The sequence below is a fragment of the Oncorhynchus keta genome, chromosome 23 (assembly GCF_023373465.1).
Source record: "Oncorhynchus keta strain PuntledgeMale-10-30-2019 chromosome 23, Oket_V2, whole genome shotgun sequence".
Taxonomy (NCBI): Eukaryota; Metazoa; Chordata; class Actinopteri; order Salmoniformes; family Salmonidae; genus Oncorhynchus; species Oncorhynchus keta.
Window position 1 is genome coordinate 43447728 of NC_068443.1, and position 14824 is coordinate 43462551.

The 14824-nt window shown below is 42.1% G+C and overlaps 2 protein-coding genes across 3 annotated transcripts in view; one reads left to right on the forward strand and one right to left on the reverse strand.

Moving 5' to 3' along the window:
* LOC118402460 (protein disulfide-isomerase TMX3) overlaps positions 1-14824 on the reverse strand; it is a 435969-nt gene that overhangs the window by 174195 nt on the left and 246950 nt on the right. The gene's annotated exons all lie outside the window — the stretch shown is intronic.
* The window catches only part of LOC118402461 (cadherin-7-like), a 175343-nt gene that overhangs the window by 109820 nt on the left and 50699 nt on the right, over positions 1-14824 (forward strand). Inside the window, exon 9 of the mRNA XM_035800677.2 lies at positions 10551-10672. Within this exon, the coding sequence (XP_035656570.1) occupies positions 10551-10672 (122 nt within the window). The remainder of the gene's footprint in view (positions 1-10550; positions 10673-14824) is intronic.

A 14824-nucleotide genomic window follows, 5' to 3' on the forward strand; every position in this document is an offset into this window, starting at 1 on the left:
GTTGGTCCACGCATGCTTTGAGTACATGTCCTGGTAATCTGTCTGGCCCAGTAGCCTTGTGAATGTTGACCGGTTTAAAGGTTTTGTTCACATCGGCTACCGAGAGCATTATCATACAGTCATCCAGAACAGCTGGTGATCTTGTGCATGCTTCAGTGTTGCTTGCCTCGAAGCGAGCATAAAATGCATTTAGCTTGTCTGGTAGGCTCGTGTCACTGGGCAGCTCGCATCTGAGTTTCCCTTTGTAATCCGTAATAGTTTTCAAGCCCTGCCACATCCATCGAGCGTCAGTGCCGGTGTAGTACGATTCAATCTTAATCCTGTATTGACACTTTGCTTGTTTGAGGGCATAGCAGGATTTGTTATAAGCGTCCGGATTAGTCTCCCGCTCCTTGAAAGCAGTAGCTCTAGCCTTTAGCTCGATGTGGATGTTGCCTTTAATCCATGGCTTCTGATTGGGATATGTGCGTACAGTCACTGTGGGGACAACGTCGTCGATGCACTTACTGATGAATCCGATGACTGAGGTGGTGGTTCCGGAGGTTCTGGACTGTGGACCACCTCAGGAGGTTCCGGACTGTGGACCGCCTCAGGAGGTTCCGGACTGTGGACCGCCTCAGGAGGTTCCGGACTGTGGACCGCCTCAGGAGGTTCCGGACTGTGGACCGCCTCAGGAGGTTCCGGACTGTGGACCGCCTCAGGAGGTTCCGGACTGTGGACCGCCTCAGGAGGTTCCGGACTGTGGACCACCTCAGGAGGTTCCGGACTGTGGACCATTGCCGGAAGCTCCGGGCTGGGAACTGTCGCCGGATGCTCTGGACTGGGAACTTTAGCCAGAAGTCTGGACTGGGAACTGTCGCCGGAACCTCTGGACTGGGTACTGTCGCCGGAAGCTCTGGACTGTGGAGGCGCACTGGAGGCCTGATGCAGGGCCCGGTACAGGTGGCACCGGGCTGATGACACGCACCTCAGGATGAGTGCGGGGAGGAGGCGCAGGACGTACTGGACTGTGGAGGCGCACTAGAGGTCTGGAGCGTAGAGCTGGCACAACCCGTCCTGGCTGGATGCTCACTTTAGCCCAGCACTGGGCTGTGAAGGCGCACTGGAGACACGGTGCGTGAAACCGCATAACATGGTGCCTGAACGGCGACACACCCGAGGCCAGATGCGTGAAACCTGTGCACATGACAATGGACTGGTGTCACGCTCCTCAGCACGCCCGCTCTGCAGCGCTCTCAACGCCAGGCCCTCTCTCCGGAATCTTGCGTCGAGCTCAGCACTCGACTCCCTGACTGGCTCTGGTTCAACCCTCAGCTACACCAACCACTCCGTGTGCCCCCACCCAAATAAAATTGGGGGGCTGCCTCTCGTGCTTGCTTCGTGTCCAAGATTCCTGATCTCGTCGCCGTTCCTCTCTCGCTGCTTCCATGGCAGGGTCTTGTCCCCTACCATTACCTTCTCCCAGGTCCATGATGTCCTCCACTCCTGGGCACGCTGCTTGGTCACTTGGTGGTGGGATCTTCTGTTACATCCGAATGAGACCAAAGCATAGGGTGGAAAGTCTTTCTTTATTTTAGATCAACACCAAAAAACAACAAAAGATAAACTAACGTAACATTCTGCTACACAGTAACTGAACAAAAACAAGATCCCACAAACTCAGGTGGAAAACAGGCTGCCTAAGTATGATTCCCAATCAGAGACAACAATAGCGGCCTCTGATTGGGAACCATACCCGGCCAACAAATAAATAGAAAACTAGAATTCCCACCCAAATCACACCCTGACCTAACCAAATAGAGAAATAAACAGGCTCTCTTAAGGTCAGGGCGTGACATTGGTTGAGAGCAGTCTCCGTGCCAGCTTTGTTCTGTGGTGGTAAATAGAGGGCTACAAATAATATAGAAGAGAACTCCTTTGGTAGCCACTGTGGTCTGTGGCACAGCTTATCATAAGATACTCTACCTCAGGTGAGCAATACCTCGAGAGTTCTTTAATATTAGACATTGCGCACCAGCTGTTGTTGACAAATCGACACTCCCCCACCCCTCGACTTACCAGAGGTAGCATCTCTGTTCTGCCGGTGCATGGAACATCCCTTTAGCTCTATATTGTCCGTATCGTCGTTCAGCCACGTCTCAGTGAAACATAAGATGTTACAGTTTTTGATGTCCCATTGGTATGATAATCTTAATCATAGGTCATACATTTTATTTTCCAATGATTGCACTTTAGGAAGAAGAACGGATTGCAGTGGGAGTTTACTCACTCGCCTACGGATTCTCAAAGTGTACCCCTGTTTCTTTAATCGAACGAAAAACATTTGATCTCCCCTGCAGCCTAAATAAATCTAAATCATTGTTGTCATATCCTCTTCATTATGCAGCCACAACGTGCAGAACTGACCCAAAGTAAGGACAGCGAGAAGGAGAAAGAGAGAGACTGTTGGAATGATATTGTGGCAAATGCTTTTTTATCACAGAGGACAAACTGAAAGAGGGCAGTTGTAATGGCCAAGCAGACTCACAAACACACAAGCAGACACACAAACAGTCTGAGTCTGAGCAGGGTTGGTCCAACAAAGGGAGAGCACAATATACAAACATTTTCTAAAAGCTACTAATGACAACCATGACGACCTCATACCTAGCCGGTGGAAATACCGGTGGAGAACCCCCAACCAGGTAGTGGCAGTGCTGGCAGAATTGGCTGCAGTAATCCATGGGGAGGGGGCCACACTTGGACAATCAGAGAGGGGGTCATATTGTGGCACTGGCGGCACAGAATAAGCAAATGGTCTGACTGAACAGAGATGCTTGGGGAGAAGGGTCACAACAGGGGAACAGCGCGTGTTGGGGGGAAGGGGGTACCCAAGCTCCATCCGCTACGACAAGACATTGGTTAATCAAATCTTTCCATTCCTGCTCAATTTGGCATGCCTTCTCAAACAGTTACAACTATATACACATTCACACATAAAGTATTCTCTTGAGTTGGGCTTGGGGATTGAACAACTGTTAAACATCTGAGATTGTGGTTGTGTGTATGTATGAATGAGTGCGTAGGGTGTTGATGGTCAGTCTATCGGTGGAAGGGGAGAGAGGGGTAGAGGTATTTGTGTCGGAGGGGTGGGGTATGCATCACACATCTGTTGCTATGGGGTAATGATGTTAGGCTGGAATGGAATCACAAGGTGCAGTGTAAAATGAATTGTAATTGCTTGCCAATTTTTATTTTGCACTTCCAGTCCTTGTTATAGGTAAAAAATCCTTCGTAGGAAGAGCCCATATTATTTGTGGGAAGAATTAACACATGCACAATTTTTTAAAATGTAAATACACTAACAGTCAAAAGTTTGGACACACCTGCTCATTCAAGGGTTTTCTTATTTTTTTTACTATTTTCTACATTGTAGAATAATAATAATCAAGTAAATAATCAAAATTATGAAATAACACATATGGAGGAATATGTAGGAACCAAAAAACAGTTAAACAAATCAAAATATATTTAAGATCCTTTGAAGTAGCTACCCTTTGCCTACTCTTGGCATTCTCTCAACCAGCTTCACCTGAAATGCTTTTCCAACAGTCTTGAAGGAGATCCCACATATGCTGAGCACTTGTTGGCTGCTTATCCTTCACTCTGCGGTCCAACTCATCCTAAACCATCTGATGCAGCACTTCATCACTCTCCTTATTGTCCTGATGAAAAACAAATGATAGTCCCACTAAGCGCAAGCCAGATGGGATGGCGTATCACTGCAGAATGCTGTGGAAGCCATGCTGGTTAAGTGTGCCTTGAATTCTAAATAAATCACCCACAGTGTCACCAGCAAAGCACCCCCACACCATCACACTTCCTCCCCCCTCAGTGGGAACCACACATGCAGAGATCATCCGTTCACCGATTCTGCGTCTCACGAAGACAAGGCGGTTGGAACCAAAAATCTCAAATTTGGACTCATCAGACCAAAGGACAGATTTCCACTGGTCTAATGTGCATTGCTTGTGTTTCTTAGCCCAAGCAACTCTCTTCTTATTATTAGTGTCCTCTAGTAGTGGTTTCTTTGCAGCAAATCAACCATGAAGGCCTGATTCATGCAGTCTCCTCTGAACAGTTGATGTTGGATGTGTCTGTTACTTGAACTCTTTGAAGCATTAATTTGGGCTGCAATTTGTGAGGCTGGTAACTCTAATGAACTTTTGCAGCAACATCTTTCTTGTATTGGTCCTCATGAGAGCCAGTTTCATCATAGCGCTTGATTGTTTTTGCGATTACACTTGGAGAAACTTTCAAAGTTCTTGAAATGTTGTGCACTGACTGACCTTCATGTCTTAAAGTAATGATGGACTACCGTTACTCTTTGCTTATTTAAGCTTTTTTTTTATCAAATAGGGCTATCTTCTGTATATCGCCCCTACCTTGTCACAACACAACTGATTGTCTCAAATGCGTTAAGTGTTTAGCATTAAATTCCACATATTAACTTTTAACAAGGCACACCTGTTAATTGAAATGCATTCTAGGTGACTACCTCGTGAAGCTGGAAGAGAGAATTTCAAGAGTGTGCAAAGCTGTATTAGGGCAAAGGGTTGAAAATATAACATATATTTTGAATCATTTAACCCTTTTTTGGTTACTACATGATGTGTTATTTCATAGTTGTGATGTGTTCACTATTATTCAACAATGTAGAAACTAGTAACAATAAAGACAAACACTTGAGTGAATATGGGTGTGTCCAAACTTTTGAATGGTATTGTATATATTTTTACAACTACATATAATACTGTCGTGTTCAAAAGTTTTGAGAATGACACAAATATTATTTTTCACGAAGTCTGCTGCCTCATTTTGTATGATGGCAATTTGCATATACTCCAGAATGTTATGAAGATTGATCAGATGAATATGAATTAATTGCAAAGTCCCTCTTTGCCATGCAAATGAACGGAATCCCCAGAAAACATTTCCACTGCATTTCAGCCCTGCCACAAAAGGACCAGCTGACATTATGTCAGTGATTCTCTCGTTAACACAGGTGTGAGTGTTTACGAGGACAAGGCTGGAGATCACTCTGTCATGCTGATTGAGTTGAATAACAGAATGGAAGCTTCAAAAGGAGGGTGGTGCTTGGAATCATTCCTCTGTCAATCATGGTTACCTGCAAGGAAACACATGCCGTCATCATTGGTTTGCACAAAAAGGGATTCACAGGCAAGGATATTGCTGTCAGTAACATTGCACCTAAAGCAACCATTTATCAGATCATCAAGAACTTCAAGGAGAGTGGTTCAATTGTTGTGAAGAAGTCTTCAGGGTGCCCAAGAAAGTCCAGCAAGCGCCAGGACTGTTGAATCAGCTGCGGGATCAGGGCTTCACCTTTATAGAGCTTCCTCAGGAATGGCAGCAGGCAGGTGTGAGTGCATCTGCATGCACAGTGAGGCGAAGACTTGGAAGATAGCCTGGTGTCAAGAAGAGCAGCAAAGAATATCATTCAGGGTCAGAATGATATTCTGCAAAATGTACAGGGATTGGACTGCTGAGTCGTTTTCTCTAATGTATTCCCTTCCGATTGTTCGGGGCATCCTGACAAAAAAAAAGCTTGTCTGGAGAAGACAAGGTGAGCGCTACCACCAGTCCTTTGTCATGCCAACAGTAAAGCATCCTGAGACCATTCATGTGTGGGGTTGCTTCTCAGCCAATGGAGTGGGCTCACTCACAATTTTGCCTGAGAACACAGCCATGAATAAAGAATGGTATCAACACATCCACCGAGAGCAACTTCTCCCAACCATCCAGGAACAGTTTGGTGACGAACAATGCCTTTTCCAGCATGATGGAGCACCTTGCCATAAGGCAAAAGTGATAACTAAGTGGCTCGGGGAACAAAACATTGATATTTTGGGTCCATGGCCAGGAAACTCCCCAGACCTTAATCCCATTGAGAACTTGTGGTCAATCCTCAATAGGTGGGTAGACAAAACAAAAACCCACAAATTCTGACAAACTCAAAGCATGGATTATGCAAGAATGGGCTGCCATCAGTCAGGATGTGACCCAGAAGTTAATTGACAGCATTTCGGGGCGGATTTTTAGAGGTCAACACTGCAAATATTGACTCTCTGCATCAACTTCATGCAATTGTCAATAAAAGCTTTTGACGCTTATGAAATTCTAGGTAATTATACTTCAGTATTCCATAGTAACATCTGACAAAAATGTCTAAAGACACTGAAGCAGCAAACTACATTCTCAAAACTTTTGACCACGGCTGTACAACAGGGGCTAAAGAGTTAATCTGGTTCTGTTCTGTAGGTTTCACTATGTGTTATTTTCAAAGGATGGGTTCCAATCTCTCAAAGGACTTAGGATCCATGTCTACAGAGGTGGTCTGTCAGGCCCTGGAACGACAACCCAACTTGGGGTGGGGGGAGGATTTAGTGGGTGTAATATTGTAGGACAATTGGAGGTTGACTCAGTCGCAATGCAAATATCATGGTACAGCTATATGGACATTCAATCAGCATGGTACTTTTTAATGGTACATTTGCAAACACATATTGCAATAAATAGAATTTAAACGTGTATATAATTATGCTAAGTGGTGAAATAAGTTTAGCTAGTTATAATTGTAAAGGCTTAGTGGGATAAAAAGAAAAGACCGTCAGTTTTTACCTGGCTAAAAGACAGTGAAACATACAGTTGAAGTCGGAAGTTTACATTCACCTTGGCCAAATACATTTGAACTCAGTTTTTCACAATTCTTTACATTTAATCCTAGTAAAAATTCCCTGTCTAGGTCAGTTAGGATCACCACTTTATGTTCATAATGTGAAATATCAGAAAAATAGGAATGATTTTTTTCCAGCATTTATTACTTTCATCACATTCCCTGTGTGTCAGAAGTTTACATACACATACACTCAATTAGTATTTGGTAGCATTGCCTTTAAATTGTTTAACTTGGGTCAAGTGTTTCGGATACCCTTCCATAAGCTTCTGGGTGAATTTCCTCCTGACAGAGCTGGTGTAACTGAGTCAGGTTTGTAGGCCTCCTTGCTCGCACACGTTTTTTCAGTTCTGCCCATAATTTTTCGATAGGATTGAGGTCAGGGCTTTGTGACGGTCACTCCAATACCTTGACTTTGCTGTCCTTAAGCCATTTTGCTACAACTTTGGAAGTCTGCTTGGGGTCATTGTCCATTTGGAAGACCCAAGCTTTAACTTCCTGACTGATGTCTTGAGATGTTGCTTCAATATATCCATGTTATTTTCCCACCTCATGCAGCCATCTTTTTTGCGAGGTGCACCAGCCCCTCCTGCAGCAAAGCACCCACACAACATGATGCTGCCACCCCCGTACTTCACGGTTGGGATGGTGTTCTTCGGCTTGCAAGCATCCCCCTTTGCCCTCCAGACATAACGATGTTCATTATGGCCAAACAGTTCTATTTTTGTTTCATCAGACCAGAGGACATTTCTCCAAAATGTACGATCTTGTGTTATTTGCATAACGTAGTCTGGCTTTTATATGGTGGTTTTAGAGCAGTGGTTTCTTTCTTGGTGAGCGGCCTTTCAGGTTATGTCAATATAGGACTCGTTTTACTGTGGATATAGATACTTTTGTACCTGTTTCCTCCAGTATCTTCACAAGGTCCTTTGCTGTTGTTCTGGGATTTTATTTGCACTTTTTGCACCAAAGTACGTTCAGATCGCATCTCCTTCCTGAGTGGTATGACGGTTGCTTGGTCACATGGTGTTTATACTTGCATACTATTGTTTGCACAGATGAACGTGGTACCTTCAGGCATTTGGAAATTGCTCCCAAGGATGAACCAGACTTGTGGAGGTCTACCATTTTTTTCTGAGGTCTTGGCTGATTTCTTTTGATTTTCCCATGATGTCAAGCATAGAGGCACAGAGTTTGAAGGTAGGCCTTGAAATACATCCACAGGTACACCTCCAATTGACTCAAATGATGTCAATTAGCCTATCAGAAGCTTCTAAATGACATCATTTTCTGGAATTTTTCCAAGCTGTTTAAAGGCACAGTCAACTTAGTGTATGTAAACGTATCACCCACTGGAATTATGATACAGTGGAATAATCTGTCTGTAAGCAAATGTTAGAAAATGTACTTGTGTCAGGGAAGGCCGATTGGCCCATTTTACTGTGTTTAAAAGGGACAATGCAATCCCCTCTAGTTATTGCCCTTGTTATTCTGGAGGTGCTTTTCTTGAGCATGATATGCCGCCATAGGGGTGTAGTGGCAAGACCATGCAAGATCTTAAATTGACAAGGCTTGCATCTACATACTGCTTAAAGCATTCCAGACTAAATAAATAATGTTTGTAAATGATTTGACAATGGTGGTAACTATTTGGTTTGTTATATGAAATCTTAAGTGTTTGTTTGTAGAGTGATTAAATTGGTTTCAGAATAGTTGCTTCTGCTTGTGACCAGCATGTGAGTCAATATCTCAAATGTGAGTAGATTATTGAATGCATATATAGTTTGGCGGCCTCCAGATTAAGGAAAGATCTTATAAACCTAAAGTTGGATAATACAATCTTAACGTGATAATCTTCAGATGTTTGGAGTCTAAAATGACACCAAGATACCTGAAGTTAGACACACATGTCAGATTCTACCCATGAACAAGAACAGCTCGTTGGGAAGAAGCAATGGATTTCTTAGAGAAGTACATACAGTCTTGTCGATATTTAAAATCATATGTAATCCATTTAGAAAAATGTACCATAGCTTCAGTTAACTTGTTAACAACCAATTGTCTATTCTTTGAGTGTACATACAGAACTGTATCGTCTGCATACATCTGCATGTTAACTTGTTGGCAAGCAAGTGGGAGATAATTTATATAGATGATAAACAGAAGGGGGCCTCATATTGATCTTTGTGGGACCCCAATGTTATAGTTAAATTGTTAATGTTATTGTTAAGTATAGTTCCTTGCGTAGATAGCGAGTCTTTTGTTTAGACATGTAGCTAGCTAGCTAAACAATGAATAATAATCCTAAATCATAACGTTACTACCTTGCATGAATCTACAGGTAGCTAACCAACCAGGTTCAAGTCTAGCTAGCTAGTTAACATTAAGCTAGAACTAGCAATGCAACTGGCTCTGTGATCCGAATCATATTACTACACAGATCACAATAGCCTTCTGTGTTTGCTTTTCGACTCCCTTTGCTCTCGAGGAGATCTGCATGGAGGAATGGGCCAAAATACCAGAAACCGTGTGTGAAAACCTTGTGAAGACTTACAGAAACGTTTGACCTCTGTCATTGCCAAGAAAGGGTATATAACAAAGTATTGAGATAAACTTTTGTTATTGACCAAATACTTATTTTCCACCATAATTTGCAAATAAATTCATTAAAAATCCTATAATGTGATTTTCTGGATTTTTTTCTCATTTTGTCTGTCATAGTTGAAGTGTACCTATGATGAAAATTACAGGCCTCTCTCATCTTTTTAAGTGGGAGAACTTGCACAATTGGTGGCTGACTAAATAGTTTTTTGCCCCACTGTACATTATCATGCATCTCGTACAGAATGGGTCCATAGGTCATTATACTATACACAAAGTTTGTAGGAAGTTGCAAATGAGATATAAAAAAGTATGATCAACTATTCTAATGAGTCTGATTTAAAATACCTCTATTTATATTTATGCCTTCAAACGATTCTACAGTGGAGAATTTAGCATGCCGAGTAAACTCTTTTATCCCTGTTTCGTGATTTATATTAAGGTAAAGATTCAGATGACGTGAACAAGACAAAATGAGCTTGTTAATTAAAAAGCAAACATACAGTACGTTGTCTGGCCATGAAAACCACTGAGTTGTCGTCGATCTCTGACTCTTTATGAGGAAACTTCCAGACTTCCTACACAGTTTTCTGATGGCTTTAAAATGAATGTTTTCTTAAAGGGATAGTTCACCCAAATTAGAAAATTACTTATTGGTGCCCTTACCCAGTCTATTTACAAGGTAATACAACAATCCATGCTTTGGTTTTATTTACCTGGACACTGTTGCCAAATTATAACTCTATTATATCTCTGAAATCGATCCTGTAGCTCTATAAAGTTAACTTAAGACACTTACAGATACAGGTGTGTGGTGAATTTGTCAGTCAATGGTGTTAGGTTCTTACTTTTCAGAGTAAATAACCCAAGGACAGGAGAGAAGCTTAACCAAGTTTAATTCTTCCCAAAGGTTCTGTACAGCTGTAATCAGACAACGCAACATTTGTCCCATCCAGATATTTATATCCCACTTAAAACACTCCTCCTTCTCTCCAATCCTTACATCCCTACAGGAAGCTAATAAATAGGGTAACAGGATACCAAACATGTATTACTCTCTTAAGAGACTCTGTCCTCACCACCTGAACTCAACTCCTCTTTCATCTAATACCCAGATGTCCATCTGTCTTTCCTGTATCAATATGTCGCTCTCCTCTCCTCCATCAAAACACATTCCATTGACCACTTGTTTCTCTCTTGTTTATTTTTTCAGTGCACCCATTACAAGTGGGAAAGTGCATAATTCTGATCACAGTGACGGACATCAATGACAACGCACCCGTCTTCGCCATCGAGTATGAGACCTACCTTTGTGAGAGTGCCAGACCTGGACAGGTATGTCAACATCCAAATATCCTATGCCTCCAAAAGCCACTATTCGTAATGGAAAACCACAGTAACAAATACATTTTATACTGGACTGACACAATTTAATGTTCTGAGGCAGTTCAAAGAGGATATGACGGGATTCTGGTAGTGCTGTTATATTGGGTAAAAAAATAATTTTGGGTGTCATTGTCGCAATTAAAACAACAAATTAATAATTGGGCATATGAATAATTAGGCACATTTTGGAGACAGAAAACTATTATCTGCGCCATAATTCTCTCATAGTCAATTGTATAATTACAGGAGTGGTCAGGTGAAAAGAGTTAGATCTCCATAGCAGGTGCCTAATCAGGGGATCAAAGCATTGTGCTGCCATGTGGAAAAACTTTTTAAAGAGGGATGAAAAACGGGGGGGATTGTGGCATGAAATTGTTTTATACGAAAAGGTGACGTGATATCAAGTGCTCGGTGTCAGCCAACTGGCCACACTGACACCACGTGTGTTACTTATGCATCCATCTGCACTCTCCGTGGTGTGAGAGCACTGCTGAGGTGTGTGTGTGTGTGTGTGTGTGTGTGTGTGTGTGTGTGTGTGTGTGTGTGTGTGTGTGTGTGTGTGTGTGTGTGTGTGTGTGTGTGTGTGTGTGTGTGTGTGTGTGTGTGTGTGTGTGTGTGTGTGTGTGTGTGTGCTGCCTGCGTATGCATGTGTTTGACATTACACCTGTGTGTGTGACAAAATGGCGTCATTAAGACATTCATGCTATTGCTAATAAGCTCCACATTCCCACATTCCATACAAAAATATTAGCAGGGAATTTTTCACACCACATTGGCATTCCCCAAACCCCAAAATGTATTGTATTACACCAATTGAACGACAGTTAAACGGTCTCTTCAAGCAGCCATTATAATACTATACCTTCACACACATCTGTCCGAAAACAATTACAATGGGAGATGATAGCCATATTAAAGGGATACTTTGGGATTTTGGCAGATTAATTCGTAGATACCATTTTTATGTCTCTGTGTCCAGTATGAAGGACGTTAGAGGTAGTTTTGCGACCAAATGCTATCTAGCATTAGTGCAATGACTGGAAGTCTATGGGTATCTACTAGCATGCTATTCCTTTAAACATGTGACTGACAGGCTCAATTCAGTCTTATGTACCAACATTTGAAATTGTGTTTTTTACATTGGATAAAAAGGCGAGACTCAGAGCTCGAAATTGGTATATCATACACTGCATTTGAGGAACAATGGGAAAGTAATTCTGCTTTGAAAGTTGATAAACTTGTAACCTCACTTTTGAGAAAATGACCCTTGAATTTTTTGGTACACCTACTACAGAGCTCTTCTTTGTCTACGCCCATTAAGCATCGTTCACACCCTCTTAAGCCTTAAGCCCCACCCATCTCTTTAAGAATTCACATGTGATGCCATCTGCTAAACAGAGTGAGGCTGGTTTATACTACATCTATCAATATGTCTGTAGACAGTTGTCGTAGTAACATTCTATTGTCGTCCGACATCAAACTTGTCGTTATCGTTACAAAAACTACAGGCTGCATGACATAAGAAGCCTGGTGGTCCAAAATAGCATAACTGTTGTATTTAACACCAATAAACCCATCCTTTTAAAAATGAATTTTATATATGTAAATTTATCAAACCTGGCAATTAAAAGCAACTTTCTAAACAGTGTTTTGGTTCATTTCTAGCTTGTTAGCTAATGTTAAGTTAGCTGGCTAGCCAGTTAAAATAATGACAATTTCATAGCTGACAACATCTTAACTTTAGCAAATTTTTATTAATTATTACAGGAAAATAAACTCACAACAAGATCATTCCTTAATGTCAAGCTAATTACATAAAATAACTTTCTGTTGTTACGCAATAAAAGCAAGGCATTCTGATGTTTGGTAAACACACACTATATCAAATAAAAGCAAGGCATTCTGATATTTGGTAAACACACACTATATCAAATAAAAGCAAGGCATTCTCATATTTGGTAAACACACACTATATAAAATAAAAGCAAGGCATTCTGATATTTGGTAAACACACACTATATCAAATAAAAGCAAGGCATTCTGATATTTGGTAAATACACACTATATCAAATAAAAGCAAGGCATTCTTAAAGTTGGTAAACACACACTATATCAAATAAAAGCAAGGCATTCTGATATTTGGTAAACACACACTATATCAAATAAAAGCAAGGCATTCTGATATTTGGTAAACACACACTATATTAAACTTGGACACTGTCTTGTTGGCCTAACTTTATATCCCAATTTGACTTTGGTACAAGTCATGTTGTTTTTCATATTACCATCGCTGGTAAACACACACTATATCAAATAAAAGCTACGTTTATTTGTCACATGTACAGGGTACAAAAGGTGTAAACGGTACAGTGGAATGGTTAAATCCATAGTGGAGTCTTTTGTTTACGTATGTAAATAGTTAGTTAAACAATTAACCATAATCCCAACTCATAACGTTACTACCATACATGATTTTGCAGGTAGCTAAAGCCAACCAACTCGGTTCAATATTAGCTACCTAGCTAACATTAGACTAGCAATGCAAATAGATTTCTGAGATACGAATAATTACTACACAGATAATACAAGTAACATTAGCAAGCAAGCCAGCCATTCCACTGATTTCAAAACTCTGTCAACTTCTGTGACAACAACGCAGTTGGTCGCCGTTAAAGTCTGCAGGTCTACCCAAGATGATAGACAACAATGGTATGTTCCCCAATAACCAACCACAATCATTCACAATGTCAGCTCTGGACATGTGGCATTTAAAACATCCACTCTGATGATTGGACAGCCTGCAACTCCTCCTCAACACAGGAGCTAATGTGTCTTTGCTTAACTTAGAGACATAGACAGTTTTTCTCCCACCAACCTTTGGGCACCCCCTCAACTGCCCTATGTGGTTATGCCAACTCCAAAATTGACATTGTGGGATCCCTCCAGCTACCTCTTAAATACGGGGAGAAAGCTTCGCCAGCTGTTTAGTTTCATGTGTCTCGCCATAGAGTCAGTCCTGGGCCTCGACCTGTTCAACAGCCTACCCTTCTCCTTTTTGGACACCAGTGGTTCAGAGATCTGCAATGTCGCCACCCTGTGGCAGCCATGGACATTTTCAGCTTCCAGGAATTCTGTGCAGATCCTTGCGACATGGAGCCGTGCATTATCATGCTGAAACAAGAGGTGATGGCGACGGATGAATGGCACGACAATGGGCCTCAGGATCTCGTCACGTTATCTATGTGCATTAAAATTGCCATTGATAAAATGCAATTGTGTTCATTGTCCGTAGCTTATGCCTGCCCATACCATAACCCCACCGCCACCATGGGGGAACTCTGTTGACACCAGCAAACCCCTCACTCACACAGCGCCATCTGCTATCTGCCTGGGACAGTTGAAACTTGGATACGTCTCCAGTGTGCCAGTGGCCATCGGAGGAGAGAAGTCGGTTATGACACCAAACTGCAGTCAGGTCACGAACCTGATGAGGATGACGAGCATGCAGATGAGCTTCGCAGAGATGATTTCTGACAGTTTGTACAAACCCACAGTTTCATCAGCTGTCCGGGTGGCTGGTCTCAGACGATCCCGCAGGTAAAGATGCCGGATGTGGAGGTCCTGGGCTGGCGTGATTACATGCGGTCTGCGGTTGTGAGGCAGATTGGACATACTGCCAAATTCTCTAAAACAACGTTTTAGGCATCAGCTCTGGTGGACATTCCTGCAGTCAGCATATCAATTGCATGCTCCCTCAAAACTTGAGAATTCTTTGGTATTGTGTGACAAAACTGGACACTTTAGAGTGGCCTTTTTCTGGCAACGTATTTGGGTTAGTGGAGGTGATCTGGCCCCCCAATGGTGGAACAAACTCCCTCACGACGCCAGGACAGCGGAGTCAATCACCACCTTCCGGAGACACCTGAAACCCCACCTCTTTAAGGAATACCTAGGATAGGATAAGTAATCCTTCTCACCCCCCTAAAAGATTTAGATGCACTATTGTAAAGTGGCTGTTCCACTGGATGTCATAAGGTGAATGCACCAATTTGTAAGTCGCTCTGGATAAGAGCGTCTGCTACATGACTTAAATGTAATGTA